Genomic DNA, 19170 nt, shown 5'->3' with positions numbered 1-19170 from the left:
CGGATGCCCTTCCAGCCGCAACCCATCTCTGGGAAACATCCACACACACATTAACACACACTCATACTCACACACTACGGACAATTTAGCCTACCCAATTCACCTGTACCACATGTCTTTGGACTGTGGGGGACACCGGAGCACCCGGAGGAAACTCACGCGAATGCAGGGAGAACCTGCAAACTCCACACAGAAATGCCAACTAAGCCGAGGCTCGAACCAGCGACCCAGCGACCTTCTTGCTGTGATAGCACAACCTACTGCGACACTGCTTTGCCCTACAAACATACACTGTTTTAAAAAGGCTTTAAACTTTAAACTAATTCTTGATCACATTTGTTGATGATTGATAATCACATTGAGCTAAACAGATCTTTTAAACATGGTTGCTTCACGCATGTCCTGCCTTGTTGAAATGATTATACGAGTTACTATGGAGACATGTTAATATGCGGCTGTCAATTAATTCGGTGGATGGGGAAACTGCACTCCAAAGTCACGTTGCAGTCGGCCTCAAAATGGGAGGGATTTGGATACTATTTTAACAATAGGAAATTTAAAAACACACACACACATACATCTGTACTGGTCACTTTATGTAACACTGGACTGCCAGTTAGTCACATCATTCTACCTCCCTATATATTATGACACTGTCACTTTATCATAATTATCATGTTTACAAGCCTTTTTGCACTATATACTGTTCTATATCTGCACAACTCTGGTTTGCACTCATAGCCATATGCCCTTAATGAAAATGTATTGTTTACACATTTTTATACTTTATGTATATTTTTAGATTACATTTTATGTATTATTTTATTTTTTATAAATTCTTTCTAAAACTCTACTTTGAGTATTAATATTATATGTTAAGGCCTCTGGGGTCTAAAAGTACTGTAATTCCGATTCTCCGTATGTCCTGGACATGTAGTTGAATTGACAATAAGCTTACTTTGACTTTGACTTTTATATGACTGTGGACACACTATATCTACACACAGTTCTGTTCAAACTGCTTACAAAAGATGATTTTCATCAAAAGAGCCCTTTAACTATAATAAAAATTACCATAGAGAGTATCATCTTTGTCATTGTCTAACCCCAATTAAAACTGTGTAAAAATCAAGTGGATTTGAAAAACATCTAATTTAAAAAATAAACCATATTTGTGTGCAGATTCTGCCACATGAAACAGTGAGAGGAAGAAGCAGAAAGTGCAGGGAAAAAGAACGAAACATGTCAAAGCCAGAGTTGGAGATGAGAGGAAGAAAATATGGAGGCACTGACCTAAATTGCGCTTTTTATCATCTATGGCGATGAAGCGAATGCAGGGATTATTTGAGACGTACTTGGCCGCCCAAGGGACGTCGATCCGTGTGTCGGCTTTGTAGAAGAGTCCAAGTGCGTAGCGGGAAGAGTAGCTGACAGCCTCCAGCTTTCTCCTCTGATTCTCCCCCATCACTGCACAGACACACAAACACAGCACAAGATGAAGCCTCTGGGCCTCACTAAGTTCATGTCTCTCTTCTGTTCAGACAGATGCCAATGTTGGTGCTTGTGAAGAACGGGCCTGTAGCATTTACATCACACTGATCAAATGAGCTTCTTCGGAGCTCCTACAGCACCGCGTTTGATAACGCACCTGGTTTAGAGTGACAAGATCATAGAGATAGATGTGCGGCTGATGCGTAGGGCCTATAAAACACAAGCAACAAGCCCGTTTTGCAAATGAGAAGAGCAGTGCGAAGGCTGAAATGGACGCTGAGTGACACTTTAATGAGAACGCGCTGGATGGATTCGCTTGAGCATGTGGGACTCTTTTTTAGAAAAATGCTGTCCTTATTTCCTGTCTGGAACATCTGTTATTTATTGGAAACAAGCAGTCACACTAAGGCCTGCTTTAGTTATTTAGGGCCCACAGGTACCTAATGTAGTGGAGGTCAAAGGTCAACCCTTGTGAAATCAAATGCATATTTCTACTCAAAGACACCCCTGTTTCCAGTAAGGAAGAAAGCGTTTTCATGGACAACCGACAGAGACCTGATCAGCATTAGTCCATCGGAACAGTATCTTCCCCCTAAAGCAACAAACAGATGTTTTGTGAAAGTAATGAACACAATGCTATCTCATCATTTTCCTTTTGCACATGTGTGATTCTATTTCAAAGGGCAGTGTTGGTGTCAACAAGCTCGGCACCCTCTCAGAGGCCCCAGTAAATCCGGATTCTGTTAAAACTCCCCATGAAATTAGTTTCCTTTCCTGTATTGATGTAATACCTTTTGAAACAGGAAGTTTAGGTGGGACAAATTGAAAAAAAAAAAAAGAGTTCATAATTGTGACATATTGAAAAAAAAAAGAGATCATAATTGTGAATATCGAAATGACTGTTTTATTGAATCTGCTATTAATGATTCCTTTTTTTATCCCAAGAAGTACTTAAAATACTAATAGTGTAGAGACGAGACAAGAGACATCACAATACTCAACAACACTGCATGTCTCATATTTTTGCTAGTATTGCGCAGACCTAAATTGAAGTGCATCCAAAAATATGCATCAAAAAATATGCATTTCCCCTATTGAGCCCTCTCACACAGATTCTGTGCATGGTCAGGGAGGACGAAGAGCAGGTCTTGCTAGTTGCACCCCTCTGGCCCACTCAGTGGGCCAGACTGACACTCCTCACGACAACCCATCTCTCTCAAATTCTCCTAACAAAGGACATGCTTTCTCAGGGACAGGGCACCATCTGGCACACGTGTCCAGATCTCTGGAACCTCCATCTCTGGTCCGTAGGTTGGAAGTGGAATACTTATGCCGAGTTCAGACTGCATGATTTTAGCCTTGATTTTGACTCACCGACAGGTTTTGAGAAATCGCCAACAAAAGCCTGAAATCACAGGCAAATCGGTGCTCGTTCATGTGAGTGACAATCACACAGTATGAACTATCAAGGATGCGATATAAGAGAATCACAGATGAGTCGCCGACGCCTGTGAGATATTTGGCATGCTAAATATCTAGACCTGTCAGCAATTCAAATCCTGTCATGTGAAATGTTTTCTGATTGAAAAAACCATTGGTGAACACTTACAGCCAATAAGAGAGCAGCATCCACTAGTATGGGTACCTGCAGCAAGCGGGAGGATGGGGGAGAAGTCAAAAAATGGAAATTTGGCAGGAGCACTGTGTGTGTTTGATGAATCATCTGAGCAACATCACAACCGGGTCGAAAAGTAAAAAAAGGTAAGGAGAAAATGCTAAATCTGTTCAAAAGCCAGGTGAGCAAAATAAGTACATTTTTTAAAGCTAAAACCTTCTTTTTCCAGTAGTTAATAACAAAAGATATATTCCGTGACCTCGTTTTTTTCTGTCACTTCTTGCGTTTGTTTGGTTGTAAGACATAGTTTGGACAAAGCTGTTAGCGATTCTTCCTATTTTAAGGTAATGCAATGTGAAACCTGTCGCTGATCCATCTTACAGTGTAAACAGCACCGACAGAATGCTAGCCCAGATAGTCATGCAGTGTGAAAACATCTGTGACACGACTACTTTGAAAATCATGCAGTCTGAACTGCGTTTGGGCCCCTTACGCCAGTGGTGGTTAACACCACCACTCAAGCAAGAACCCTCTCTACAAGGTGCGCCTACACATTGAATTGGAATTCATTGGTTGATTGGTGTGCTTCTCATTGAGAAGATCCTAAAACTTGTCCAATCAGTGTTGTGATATCCTTCCTTTACGATAGTTTTGAGTGGAGGCATAGCTACACAGCTGCCATCTCCACTTATCATGATGTGGTGGATGGTAGGGTGCATAGGAATCATGACTTGGTCGTCCAGTTCCTCAGAGGTGCTAGGAGACCAAATCTGCCTCACCCACCACGTATGCACTCTTGGGATCTCTCTGTGGTCCTGACGGGACTGCAGACAGTTCCATTTGAACCATTCAAATGGCTATCTTTGAAAATCCAATCACTCAAGGCAGCTCTTCTAGTTAGACTAGCATTAATCAAAAGGATTTCATTGCTGTGTCCTGTTTGAGCATTGCACATTTAAGTGGACCGAACACAAGAACATCTGAACAGCTCTTTATCTGTTTTAGTGGTTGGCAGAATGGAAATGCTGTATCCAAACAGAGGTTGGCCCACTGTATTATGGATGCCATCGCAATATGTATCAGACTCAAAATGAGCAGTCCTCAAGGAGTGAGATCGTACTCAACAAAAGTGTTGCTTTCCCTTGACCGTTAGCACATGGCACCTCTCTAACAAACATCTGTAGAGCTGCAGGCTGGGCAACACATCACATTTGGGAGATTCTATAGTCTTCCTATAGTTCTCCCTAACCTGGAGATGCAGCACTTATTTCACTCTGCCTGTAAGATCCTCTCTGGTCAAACCTAGAGAGTCCCTCCAACACACGACTTGTCACTGGAGTCAGATGCTTGGCTCATAATGCTGTCTGGTATGCCCACCTGGTTCACCAGATTTCCTGGACTGTGAAATCTGGCCCATAGCCCATATGTGCGTATTGTAATAGGGTTTTCCCATTTGGGTAGCAAGTGGCCTCCAAGTGGCCTCCACAGTGTCCTTCCCCGTCGCGACTGGAATGATTTCCCAATGTACTACTGTATCACTAAAATCCCTAGTCTCATCTAAGCTATCCAAAAATCATTTACGACCCCCCTAAATTAAAAAATTCTAGACAAAGGGCACATGCATTTTAAGACATGCTCTCTCTGGAACATCTACACATAACCCCATCCAATAACCCCACCCCTCAGAGTGACATCATTCTATTGAGGGCATGTGCCAGAGAGTGATAGTCTGAGTGTGCCTATGAAAGACTGCAGCCAGACATTATTGAAAATACAGATATTCTCATAATTAGGGCCTGCGCTCCTCAAATTGTGTACAGTGGCCCCTCATTAATCGTGGGAGTTACATTCTGAAAAAAAAATAACCCGCCATAGGCAAAATCTACAAAATAGTCAGCTTTATTTTTTGCAATTATTATATGATGATTTAAAGGATGTAAAACTCCTCACTACGCAGTTTATACACTTTTCACAGACAGGCATTAACATTTTCACACTTTTCTCTCTTGTTTAAACGCTCTCAAAGTTCAAACCTTTATAGAAAAAAAAGTTCAGTATTATAGAATAAAACCAAAGATCAAAACCATTTGATCTACATTTATTTATTCCATAATGGCGCCCTACAGCCGCGTAACTTCTACCTTTCTTTAGCATCTCCAGAAGTGCAACTTTTTTGTGCGATTGTTAGCATCTCATTCTGCCTTTTGGGTACTGCCACAGGTGCCTTTGACGGTGCAAAATGTTTTGTCGACATTGTGGGGAAAAAACTTGCAAACATACAATACAGCACTTCAGAGTCACACTGCTAGCGATCGAAGATTTATGTAAATTTGGCTGGCTGAACGCATTCTGTACTGTACAGGAGACAAAGCACGGACAGGATGCAAAACACAATGCACTGTAGAAAAAGCATGTCATATTGCACCAAAAAAATCAGCGAAACTACAAGGTGTGAAATATGTTATAGCGAGGGACCACTGTCCAACTGCACACTTTAGCAACTGAATTAAACAGATGCATGTCACTTCATAGCTATAGCGGCCGTTTTTCGACTGAACTAAATATATTTTTATGCCTTGGTCACACTATTTGGATGGTCGGAACGAATTGCCTCGGGGGCCGGGTTCGGCCCGCGAACTGCCAATTGAATAGCCCTGCTCTAAACCATTCTCAGAAGGGATGGCGAAACAATTTAAAAGTGACCACGGGCCCTAGTTTGGGCATCTCAAGCATGTTCAGACGTTCAACTTTTTGTGTGATAGTTAGCATATTCCTCTGCCTTTCGGCATGTCAAAATGCATAAAAAAAACCTGCGAAACTGCAAGGTCTGAACCACGTTATAGCGAGAGACAACAGTCAAATTGCAAGAAAAAACAAACTGAGAAAAGTGAACCACGTTACAGCGAGGGACCATTGCAATGCTCAATTATTTAACTCCTACAAAAAGCAAGTCTTAAATTATGTGTTTGAAATGGCTGCAATTGTTGGGGGCACCATAGTAAACAGATTTCAAAACAGTTTTTTGTGTAAAAATAAAAATAACTTTTGATTAAAAAAGAACATTCAATCCCAAAATTGAAATGGAAATGTGTGATCATTCCAAAACTGCTCTTGTTCTTGTGATGAGTTCAATCAACAAGAGTACTTGAAATGACAGTGATGCAACACAAACACCCTAACACTGTCTACTGCTGCTGTACTTTTATTGTCTCAAAGAACGCTTCAGCAACTGTTCGATTAGGAAGCAACCAACTGATGATGATGGAAAATGACAATAGAGGTGAATCGGTCATATGACTGTCCCCGGACATGTCCCTTTTATCACTGGCTGTGTCATTGCGAAACATCTGGGGGAGATTAGGAGCATGTAAATGTGCCCCTTGGTACAGAGACAATCTGCTGCAGCATCTGAGCGTGGAAAGCCTAGGGATAATGCAAACCCTGTCAGCTGAATCCATAAAGAGCCTTTCTTTTTTCTCATGGTAATGGAATCTGGTTACAGAACACACCATTGTTAATCGGCATAAAAGATCTCGATGCAGTAAGGGTTATCTAATACAAATATGAGAACGCTTTTTACCACATTAACCCATTTAAGTTGTCAGAAATCACTTTCAATAGAGCTGGACAATGAGTGCAGATGCACAGCAATGAATCATCCCTTTTCAAAAGGCGATGACTTTCTTTTCAAGTAAAACGAGACCACCTATTTGTTTGTCTGGATGACTTCAGCTTAGCCACAACTATTGAGATGTTTTTAGAGCTGTGCTTTCAACAAAAAAAGTACATGCTATGTATTTTCTGGCTGCTATGGTAAGGAAAGCTCTGAGTCATGGTATAAAGTGGATACTGTCCCACATTACCCACCCTCCCTCCCTGCAAGCTCAGATTGGCAGCGCAATTACCTCTGACAGGCTTGTACCGTGGGTCTTCTAGATTTCAGCTCAATCACATTCAGAGCTCACATACCGGCTGAACAAAGGGAAAGATCAAAGCCTGCTGCTTTCCGCTGAGCTGAAGTTATATTTTATATATTCATTACAAAAAAAGTCCACATGATAATTAAAAAGATGTACACATACAATCATCGGCCACTTTATTAGGTACACCTTACCATAACCGGGTTGGACCCCCTTTTGCCTAAGTTAGCACTGTTGCCTCACAGCAAGAAGGTCGCTGGTTCAATTTCTGTGTGGAGTTTGCATGTTCTCTCAGTCTTTGTGTGGATTTCCTCTAGGTGCTTGGGTTTGCTCGCAAATCCACAGATATGCACTTTAAGTGAATTGGACGGACTAAATCGGCGAACACATGTGTGTGAATGAGATATGTATGGGTTGCAGCTAGAAGGGCATCTGCCACATAAAATATATGCCAGAGTTATAGGCGATGCATTCCACTGTCTTGACCTCTAATAAATCAGGGACTAAGCCAAATGATCAGTGAGTAAGTGAAACACTGTCATTTTGACAGAAAAGTCTTAGCAATAGTATACACTACCCGATACAAGTCTTATTGCCTATCCAAGATTCAGGAACAACAAATAACAACTTGACTTCTAGTTGATCATTCGGTATCAGAAGTGGCTAGATTACGCTTATTTTACCAAACTAAAATATGATCATGGCTTGATTTTTAATCATTTAATAAGGACAGTAAGATCTGACTTTACTTAGATAAAAGTCTTGGCACTTAACAGAAATAATGTACAGCATAGAATATAAAGTCATGGTGCAGTGAAAAAAGAATTAATATTGTGTCTGACTCCCATGAGGGCGATGCAGTGGTGCAGTAGGCAGTGCGGTTGCCTCACAGCAAGAAGGTCGCTGGTTCAAGCCTCAGCTGGGTCAGTGGGCGTTTCTGTGTGGAGTGTGCATGTTCTCCCTCCGTTCGCGTGGGTTTTCTCCGGATGCTCTAATTTCCCCCACAGTCTAAAGACATTTGGTACAGGTGAATTGGGTAGGCTAAAATTGTCCGTAGCAGCACCAATGTCTTGATACTTTAGGTTGTTGATGTTGCCATCTCCTCTGCGAAGCTCTTGCACACCCTCATACTCAATGTAACCCCAAACCATGATTTTTTCATTTATTAAACTTGACTGATTACTATAAGAATCTTGGGTCCATGCGGGTTCCAATAGGTCTTCTGCAGAATCTGTGAAGATTGGGATGCAGTTCAACAGATAATTCATGGGAAAAGTGTACCTTCTGCCACTTTACAAAATGATCAACTAGAATTCAAGTCTTTATTTGTTGCTCTTACAACTGGGATCAACAACAAGACTTTTGTCAGATATTGTAGACTGATGAACTTGTACATGGTTAGTCTTTAGACATACCAAAACATCATAGGCACAAGGCTTAATTTGTGCTGGAACAAGCCAAATCCGGATCCGGCACCTCTGAAATCTGATCCGTCACCTCATTTTACCAATCCAAATCCTCCACCGCTCTCATCCCCCGTTCGCAGTTCACTTACACTTTCTTGTGCGACTACACAACCCGTCTTCACTTTCATCCAGGACACCAAACCGCAATCCAACGCCCTGCTCTTAACCTTTGCTGCGACCCCCCCCCCCCCCCCCCCCAAACAACTCCCGACTTTTGTGTGGGACACCGATAACATCCTCGTGTAACATGCCAGATCTGTTACTCTGATCTGTTCCGAGACACCTCGCAATTCACAAATTAAGCACTGCATAAGCAATAGGTCTAACATTTAAGTCAAACATTTAGATAGACGTAAACATGTGCTATGTGCTTTTCTATCAGTAACAAAATGAACAATGAAAATGAAGACAGCAAAGAAAAAAACTGCAGTTAAAAAAGGCAATGATTATAGAAATGTAGATAACGTTTGCACAATTACTGCAATTCACTGAAATCATGTGAACAAATGAGGTATTTCATATGTTACATCACTATGACTATGGTTTTAATGAACCCACTATAAAATGCCTTGAGTTATTTAATTAATCATCAGTCTAAATGCTTCCATAAAATACCTAAGAAATCTTGGAATGTCTTTTTAAGATCGTAGCTGTTCACACATCAGCTATAAAATGTGAATAATACATAAAATAAATTTGTACAAACAGTCTAGTTAACAGATTCTATATAATATTTTCAGTCCTAATGATATGTGGACTTTCCCTTTCAGCATCTTCATCAAGCATAATTCTGAAATGGTTCCATGAGTTTGCTTTAGATAGACTTGAAATGATGCAGAATTATACGTCCACCAGCACAACTGATGTTCACGTGCTGGATTATTTATCCAATTTTTTTTCATTTGACATTCTCCTCAGCCTATAGAGAGACAATGTATGCTTTTTACTTTAGTGAGTAATAAATGATTCGCTAAAATATAATGTTTGTGTTTTCCACATCTTTATAAAAGATGAATATCATTTGTCTGGTTATTCTGATGGTTTGCTTCCTTAATAGTAATTAATGGTACTAATGTGCAACGAGAATGCAAGTGAGCACTTCAGTAAAAATTTCCTTTTAGTTTAAAACCAGAGGGATTTGATTTCATTTCACACATCTGTGATCTTTAGCCTCCTTCCCTGACACATCCTCCGGTCGAAAGACTAACAAATCCGCATGAGCAGAACTCTACCCAAACAGTTGAGCTCTTTCAATATCCTGAAGGAAAAAAAGCTCCTCACGTTGCTCTGTAAGTGAGCCCTGCATAGCCTCAGCGTGAGACATACCTTACACAAAACCACATTCAATTTCAGGGCCATTTACACAAACTCGCACACACGTGTATATATGGTTTACAAGGCATACTTTTTGTTTTATACAGTAAAAACCACTTATTTATATGGCATTACCCCACCCACACCAAAACAAAAGCCTCACAGAAAATCTGTGGCAAAATTTGAACTTCAAAGCCCTCAATAAGTATAATTTCGAAGCATTCTGAATTATAAGGACAAATGTGTGTCCTTGTAAATGATCTAAATAAGAGTACAACCAGGTCATCCATGTCAATATGCAACTTAGTGTCCTCGTAAACCAAATGAGCAAGTACATACACGCGCGCTTGCATGCATATATAGTTTACAAGGACTCTCCATTGGCATAACTTTTGTTTTATACAGTGAAACCCACTTATTTATATGGCAATACCTCACCCACACACAAAAAACAAAGTCTCACCAGAAATCTGATGCAAACTTTGAATTTTAAAGTCCTCAATAAGTATAATTTCTAAGTGTTTTGAATTACGCGGACAAATGTATGTCCTTGTAAACCATCTAAATCAGGGGTCTCAAACTCAATTTACCTGGGGGCCGCAGAAGTCTGGGTGAGGCTGGGCCGCATAAGGGATTTCACAAAAAAAAGTCCTCAAATGTCATTATTAACAGTTTTAATTATTTCTTCTGAACATGAAGTGTCCTGAACCTTAATAGAACATTGAGTGAAGATTATGAACAGTTCTTCTGAACATGGCATCTTTTGCCTACTTCTTGCTGTCAGAGACTTGACAGCGCTTCTTCTCACAAATCTGAACCACATTTGGCTTTAGAGCGGAAGCAGTTGAGACCCTCAGTATGGCTTGAAGATGATCATCAAGTCTAGACCTGTACTTTGACTTATTGAAGTCCTAGGGAAAAAAGTGGGGGAACTCACTCAAAACTTCCATTCCCTCACCTAAAAAAAGGCATATATATGTATAAATAAAACACCCCCACCCCACTCCAGTCACATCAGTCTGTACCAGTCTGTATCTACCTATAATATCAATATATATAAGATGCAGGGCAGGCACGTGCACACATAGGGCTCAACCTGTGCAGAGCACATGCCCTTTTTAGTCTTGCATAGAAAGCGCCCTTCCAAAATGATCAAAAGTGCCCCCGCGATGCGACACACCCTCGGTCCCGCCCTTCAGTAGGCACGCGATAACACCGCTCTTGAGTACGCGCGCGACAACACAGCTGATCAGAACGCGCGCGACAACGCGCATTGAGTGACAAGCGCGCTGTGTACGGATAGAATCAGCGGAGCTGGGAGCGCTCTCTCTCCCCGCTCTGCTGATTCTGTCAGAGTACAGCGGTCGGCGCGGGCTACAAAATATTGCACTGAGGGCCGCAAATGGCCCATGGGCCGCGAGTTTGAGACCCCTGATCTAAATAGAGTACAACCAGTCCATACACATGTCATTATGCAATTTGGTGTCCTCATCAACCACATGAGCAAGTACACATACGAGTGTTCGCATTAATATTTAGTTTACAAGGACTCTCCATTGGCATCATTTTTGTTTTATACAGTAAAAAACACTTATTTATATGCCATTACCTCACCCCTACCCCTAAACCAAGTCTTACAGAAATTATGTGCCAACATTTCAAAGTCCACAATACGTATAATTTCTAAGCGTTTTGAATTGTGAGGACAAATGCTTGTCCTTGTAAACCATCTAAATAGAGTGCAACTAGGTCATCCCCATGTCATTTTACAACTTTGTCTCCCCGTAAACCACATGAGCAAGTACACACATGCGTGCTTGCATGCATATATACAGTATAGTTTACTGCACCCACACAATAATCTAAAGTCTCACAGGAAATCTGAGTCAAAATTTAAATTTTAAAGTCCTCATTAAGTATAATTTCTAAGCGTTTTGAATTATGAGGACAAATGTGTGTCCTTAAATAAGAGTACAACCAGGTCATACAAGTCAATACGCAACCCAGTGTCCTTGTAAACCACATGAGCAAGTACACATGCACACATACTTATGGTTTACAAGGACCTCTCCATTGGTGTAATTTTTGTTTTATTCAGTAAAACTCACTAATTTATATGGCATTACTCCACACCTACATTTAACCCAAGCCTCACGGGAAATCTATATAAGTATAATTTCAAAGCATTTTGAATTATAAGGACAAATGTGTGTCCTTGTAAATGCATACAGTAAAAACCATTTAATGGTTATGAGCAAGTACGCACACATACATAGACACATACACACACACACACACAAACGTGCACCTGATGTCCTCTTTCTTTTCAGACACTTGTGACCACTTTAAAGTCTGCTTAACATCTGTCTAGACATTATAAATAGCCAATTTGTGTGAGCAAGACAGAGAAGAGGGGTTTATGATATAGCTGTGCTCTATTTGCCGGACCAGTCTTACACAGGCTACATTCACAAACTGAGTGTTTGGCAACTGTATTTTTCAGATATGAAAGCTGTACATATAACAGCTTACAGGAGCAGCTCAAATGCAAATGAATAACCAAGTGAGGTTGAATTTATCTTCCTGTATAACTACAGTATATTGATTGTTAGAGATGTATTTACAATAAAAATGTTGTTGACAGTAAAATAGTTTTCATGTTGTAGACAGATCAATCGCTGACATGTGTGCTGTTTTATGCTGATAAAAAAAAACAGCATTTCTATGGAACTGCTTGATATATTGAAATTGTTTTAGATTGATAAATCTTCATACCTGACTAAGTGTTTGTCCAGTTATTCTTCTGCTTTGACAGACTTTGTTCTATAAAGCACTATAGGATAAAGGTGACAAGATTTGAGTTTACAAAGAAATTTGATGATCCAACATTGCAATGTACAGCATTAAAAGGTTGCTCATTTAGAGATTTCATATTTGACAGTGTTAATTTTTTATTTATATTTTAAACCAAAAAATTAAGAGGAAAAAAGAAGCAGTTTGGTCATCCATTCACATGACATTAACATTTTAGTGGCCTGAAAATGCAAACTGGTTTAAAAAAACATTTTAGACTGAACAAAAACAATATCATTTATCCTCTGCTTTTACAAATCTGTGAGAACAGGGATCATCTTGATCATCAGTGCATTGTTGGCATGCAAACGTACAAAGTGAATATAAAATACGGTGACTTCCATAATGCTGAAAAGATTGATCTCAACATTGTTTGACTACATTCAAGAACAGACTGCAGCATGTGTGCTGCTCATGCAAAGTTTGAAAGAAAATATCCAGGAATGGTCACAAAATTGTCACTTTAGATGTTAATAGTGATTTTTGTTAGTCAGTGGTTTTAGGTAAGCTACAGTATATAAGATTTTTACATATCACTTTTCTGTTTGGCCAACAAAAAACTGAGCCTGGTTTCCCCCCAAAGTTTAGTCAAATTTAGTCATTTTTGGTTTCCTTGCCACTGTTGCCTGGGGTCATTGGAGCTAATCTTCAGTGAATCATCCTTTAACAGTGACATTCATAATAACTGAAGCAAATCGGTTCTCTTACTAGAACTACATCAGCATTCTACCACTAAACGGCTGCCTGCCTGAAATGTGGAATACGTTACACGAACTGAAATATTGTTTTAAATATTAATCCTTTTCATCCTATGTAATGATGCTTTGATTACAATCTACATTGTGTAAAGCATCATAGAAATAAAGGTGACATTAATTATAGTCCTATTCATTTTAGAAAACGGTCATTCAATAACCAAAATCCATGTGTGAACAACCATATCCTATTAAGCACTCTAAATATAGCACATTTTGCTACTATGAGAACAAACTGGGGCAGTTGAAGGTTCAATATTTATGTTCATATTTATCAGAGAGTGAACGAAACCACACTCTCTCCAACTTCGATACCCAGCTTGGGTGCCCTTGAGTAAGGCACCCAACCACCAATTGCTCCCTGGGCGCTAGAAGGAATAGCTGCCCACTGCTCTGGTGTGTGTGTATACGCTCACTTCTCACTCGAATGGGTCAAAAAAAAAGCGGATCAGATTAGAGTATGGGTATTTCGAGCAATAATACTTGACAATACTCCACTTCAAATACAGTTAAAAATTTATATATTTTCGAAAGCCTTTTAATCTTACCAAGGCTGCTTTTATTTGATCACAAATTAAGTACACATTGTGAAATACTCATATGATCGTTTAATTTACACTGTTGTTTAATATTTTGTCAAGATTTTGAACAAACAATGTTCAAAAGCACATAATTTTAAACAAAACTATTAAAGGAAACAAAAAATCTGGGCCACACTTTATATTGATGGTCCGTTTGTTGAGTTTAAGTTACATTGCTTCTACATGCAAACTAATTCTCATTAGATTATAAGTAGACTGTTAGGTTGGGGTTAGGGTTAATGTAAGTTGGGATGTACTTGCAAAGTTTCTTATAGTCAGTTAAATGTCTTTTGAAGGAGCAGCATTAGCAGATATTAAGCAGACAGTCAACTAACACTCAAATGGACCATCGAAATAAAGTGTTACCAAAATCTGTCATCATTTACTCATCCTTCACCTGTTTCTGAGCTTCTTTCTTCTCTTAAACACAAATATAAAGTTCTGTCATGAAATTCTATTTGCGTGTGCAGGCTGATAGGTCACCCTCCTCCACACTCGAGTATAGATCTGCTACAGGGTTACATGTATGACATGTTTGTGAATATACTGGTAGTAGCAAGTCTCTGTTTTTGCTCAGCGACAAGCATCAAAGCAACAGCAGCAGCAGCGTAGCAGATCTATGCCGTCAAGATCAAGCACATCAACATTGCCATATACATATTCATTACTTATTAAAAATCTTAGAGAGTTTTCATGACAGAAAAGAAGATATTTTGAAGAAAGCTGGAAGCTGTTGACTTCCATCGAATCTGTTTGTCCTACTATGGAGGTCAACAATTACATGTCTTCAGCTTTCTTCAAAAAATACTGTTTATATTTTTGGTGTTCAAAGAAAGAAAGAAACTCATAAAAGAATCCCAAGAAAGAGTATATAGTGAGAACATTTTCAGTTTTGGCTGAACTATCCCTTTAATTTTTATACAAAACAAACCATAACACACAACAATTGAACAGTGTTGTAGATAAAACAAAAAAAAAGGAAAAACACAGCAACCCCTGCCTGATTTAAAATTCCAATCACACATATACAGCACATTTGAAAGCACATTTAAGCCTGGATTTCAAGTTACTCCCAGTAAATACCAAGGCATCATACGCCGCCTGCAAATTACCCATCACCTGACTGTGCGTGTTTTGCTCGTCTAACCTGAAAAAGCAAACTGTCTACAGCAGGAACTCAAGGCTAGGCATTGACACGTGCTTGGATGTGAGAGTGACTACATTAGTATCTGCGAGTGTGTGTGCGTCCAGCTCTGGGACAAGAAGGTTAACATTTTCCAGTTGGCCGCTCGGGGGCATGTGCTGAACCCTGCACTTGCGGCCCCTGAATCTTTGAAGTGGGAGTGGGTGAAATGTTCATGAATCTCTGCATGTTGACTGAGCGATTCTTAATCAATGCAGTCTTACAATACACTTTAAAACTGGACATGATTTTAATGGTAAAATACTGTGAAAATGCTAGAGTAAAAATATGTTACATGGTTACTATGCAAGTTTTTAATGTATACGGTGAATAAACAAAACCAGCATTCACTGCATCACTTTTTAACATTCTCGTCCCAGTTCTTTTTTTGTACATTACAATGGTTCTTTTTACTTCTTTCTTCATCAGTTAAGTACATTAGAATTTAATGTAACATCTAATGCTGATAAAACTTTTTATTCCATTATTTTGGTGTCATGCGTGTTACCATGATTGTGTTTAGCTGTTGTGTAAATGACACCAAGGACTTTCTATATATTAGTTTAAAGTGTTGGTAACGGGTCAAAAGTAATGCATGTTACATAATAATATTACTTTTCTAAAGTAACTAACAATAGTAACGCTTTACTAAAATAAATAATATTATTTCAGTTACTTTTAGAAAAAAGTAACGAGAGTATTGCGGAATAAAAATGACTTTAGTCAGGTTGAATCACACACTCAATGAGAGAACCTGCTGCGAGGGAACAAACAGTCGGCTTGCACTCATCATCATCAGCAGGTCTCTTTTTTTCACAGCAGATGAGTCAGTGTACTGTTCTATTAAATGAATAACTCAGGATATTGGTTTATTTTGTATCAGTTCATGTTCTCCAGGCAAAACAGTTAATTGGACTAAATTTTAAAATAATGGTTATTGCTTTTATTGTTGAGGAGATGCAGCCACTGAGAAGCGACAACTGTTTTGTAAGATTTTTTTTTCTTTTGGGAAATGACTTACACATCTGTTAAGGCCACGTGAAGCAATAGGGTATGCGGAAGCATGCTAAAAACTTTTAATTTGTCAGTAACCTGGGTTAAGCGCTTCTGGTGAACTGTATACCATTACTCAAAATCGTTTAAGGTCTGTTTTCTTTAAAAATCAGAGATCTCCACTGGCTGAGTGATATCCAGTATAAAGTGGGTCTCACAATGTACAAGAAGCACTGCATTTAATTACATTTTTCCCAGCCATGTCTTTAAAATATGAACATTTATTTTACCCCAGTATATTTAATTGAACTTTTTTGCTAGCCTGCCGATTCTGACGGGCGAGTGCGAGTAAATGGCTTTTTGTCTTATTTTACGCTTAAGCAACTAAATGAATGCCAAAGTCTAGTTAACTGATTGTATTTTTTATTACATTACAACATCAATGCTATAAAAGGAATAGTATAAAATAGAAAAAAAAAAATCACATTAACCGTTCACCAGAAGTTTATCAGAAGAAACGCTAGCTCCGTATATACCCTATTAATCTAATGTATTAAGCTCAAAGATTTATTTTGATTAGGGGATGTTTTTTTATCATCTTACTGTTAATTTTGTTATTAAACATTTTAAAGGTTTAAAATCTGTTGTTGCCTTAATACAAACGATTTCATGTTTGTAGCCTACTCTTAACTAATAACACACAACATAGAAAAGTAGCAAACACATTACTTTAGATGCTTTCATTAATCTGTTTATACAGCATGTATAGCTCTGGGCTCAGAAAGTTCTCAAAATCTAATTTGATCCTACATTTTTAAAGGAAAATGAAGGTGTAGGTTTTATAGGTGGTTGTTAAATGCAAAGCTTTGCTATAAAAAAGGTGAAAAATAACTCCAAGTTGTGAAAGAGATCAAACCTCAGCCAGGAAAAGTAACACAAAAGTAACTCAAAAGTAATATAATGCATTACTTTCCATAAAAGTAGCGAAGTAAGGCAATTAGTTACTTTTGTGGGGGGAGAGATACTGTACTGCATTACTTTTAAACGTACCAAGTGTATAGACGTTCGAAACTGTATAAATAAATTAATTACAGTAGTTTGCCAAAAAATAAAGTATTTAATATTTTATTATTTTAACAGTACAATTCTGAAAACCACAGCTGCCTTTTATATCGTACATACAGATTTTTTGCAGAATTGTTTTACAGTGTATGTGTATGCAAAGTGATTACCCTTGCATTCTCAAACCCAACAAATAACTTAGCAAACAATGACAAGGTGAAACGTAAAAATAAAGTTAATTTTTGAATTACTTTTTAATTTTTTGTTAATAAACATTGCTCAAAAGCACATCATTTTAAACAAAATTATTAAAGAAATGGTTAACATGAAAAATCTGTCATCATTTACTCATCCTTCATCTGTTTCTGAGCTTCTTTCTTCTCTTAAACACAAATATAAAGTTCTGTCATGAAACTCTATTTGCGTGTGCAGGCTGATAGGTCACCCTCCTCCACAGTTGTGGATAGATCTGCTACAGGGTTACATGTATGTCATGTTTGTGAATATACTGGTGGTAGCAAGTCTCTGTACTTGCTCTGTGACAAGCACCAAAGTAGCAGCAGCAGCGTAGCAAATCAATGCAGTCAAGATCAAGCATATCAACATTGCCATATACTGTACAGTTAATTACCATATAAAAAAATCCTAGAGAGTTTTCATGACAGAAAAGAAGATATTTTGAAGAAAGCTGGAAGCTGTTGACTTCCATCGAATCTGTTTGTCCTACTATGGAGGTCAACGATTACATGTTTTAAGCTTTCTTTATAATATATTCTTTTATATTTGCAAATATACTTCAACGTATTTAAATATATGCAGTTTCTAGGTAAAATGAATGCTTTACGGCAGAACGACGACCACAGCTTTTTGTAACATTTAAAGTACAGGGAGATACTATAAATCACAATAAAGAATTGTTTTTGGGTTCGAATCGGCATAGTTCCACAAAAGAGATAAAATCAAGGGATGGGTGATATTGCAGAAAAGATTATCATGATATTATGTTTCATATCATTCAGTATCAATAATTATTGATTTTTTTTTTACAATAGATAATATTGAATAGTATGATTTTATTCAACAACTTTATTTTAATTTACCAACATTACTATGGCAAATAGTTTTAATAGTCAAAAACATAAATTTTAAAACAAAATATCTGATCTCACTAGATAAGTGAAGTTTACTTATAAACTTTTTTCGAGAGGATCATGTGCATTTGATACCAGCGCCGCATTATTCAATTTATGATTCCCCAATCAGACGATTCCTAAGCCACTATAAATACCCTAAGTTCCATATAACAGCCAATCTCATTTTGAAGAATCACCCCTTCCACCCCTACACCTCCTCCTTTTCTAGATGGGTGGCACGGTGGCCCAGTGGTTAGCCTCATAGCAAGAATGTCACTGGTTCTAGTCCTTACCAAGCCATCCAACGTTACACATTCTCCCCGTGCTCACGTAGGTTTTCCCTGGGTTCCCTGGTTTCCTTCCATCATCTAAAAACATGCAACTTAAGTTACAGTAATTGACTAATCCAAATCGGCACCATAGACATGCTCCTAGTAAGTAGTTACCTCTTAAAAACAATCACTATCTGTTCATTAGTGTGGCGAGGGGGCATGGCCGAGAGCCGTGGGAACGGGGTGAGGCCACCGCGTAAGTGGATACACCTGTGGTGCGCACCTGCCTCGGATCCCACGGAAGGAGCTCTGGACCATAAAAGGAGGACCGATGGCAGAGGAAGCCGAGAGAGGATCAGGCCCGGACTTATTTTACTTTTGCTTTCAGTTTGACGGCAGTCTCCGTGATGAGCTGCCGTCCGTTTGTTTTGGTTTAGATGGCAGTCTCCGTGAGGAGCTGCTGTCATTGATATTAATAAATATTTTAAACATGCGTCGGTTCTCCGCCTCCTTCTTCCCGGCGGCCAAAGGG

At 38.8% G+C, this 19170-nt stretch overlaps 1 protein-coding gene across 2 annotated transcripts in view; it reads right to left on the bottom strand.

Moving 5' to 3' along the window:
* rnls (renalase, FAD-dependent amine oxidase) overlaps nucleotides 1-19170 on the bottom strand; it is a 122085-nt gene that overhangs the window by 49220 nt on the left and 53695 nt on the right. For both annotated transcript variants that reach the window (XM_005169454.5, NM_001002607.1), the window contains 1 exon segment: nucleotides 1294-1467. In XM_005169454.5, the coding sequence (XP_005169511.1) occupies nucleotides 1294-1467 (174 nt within the window).

The sequence above is a fragment of the Danio rerio genome, chromosome 12, assembly GCF_049306965.1.
Source record: "Danio rerio strain Tuebingen ecotype United States chromosome 12, GRCz12tu, whole genome shotgun sequence".
NCBI lineage: Eukaryota > Metazoa > Chordata > Actinopteri > Cypriniformes > Danionidae > Danio > Danio rerio.
This window is presented reverse-complemented; position numbering and strand designations above follow the sequence as displayed.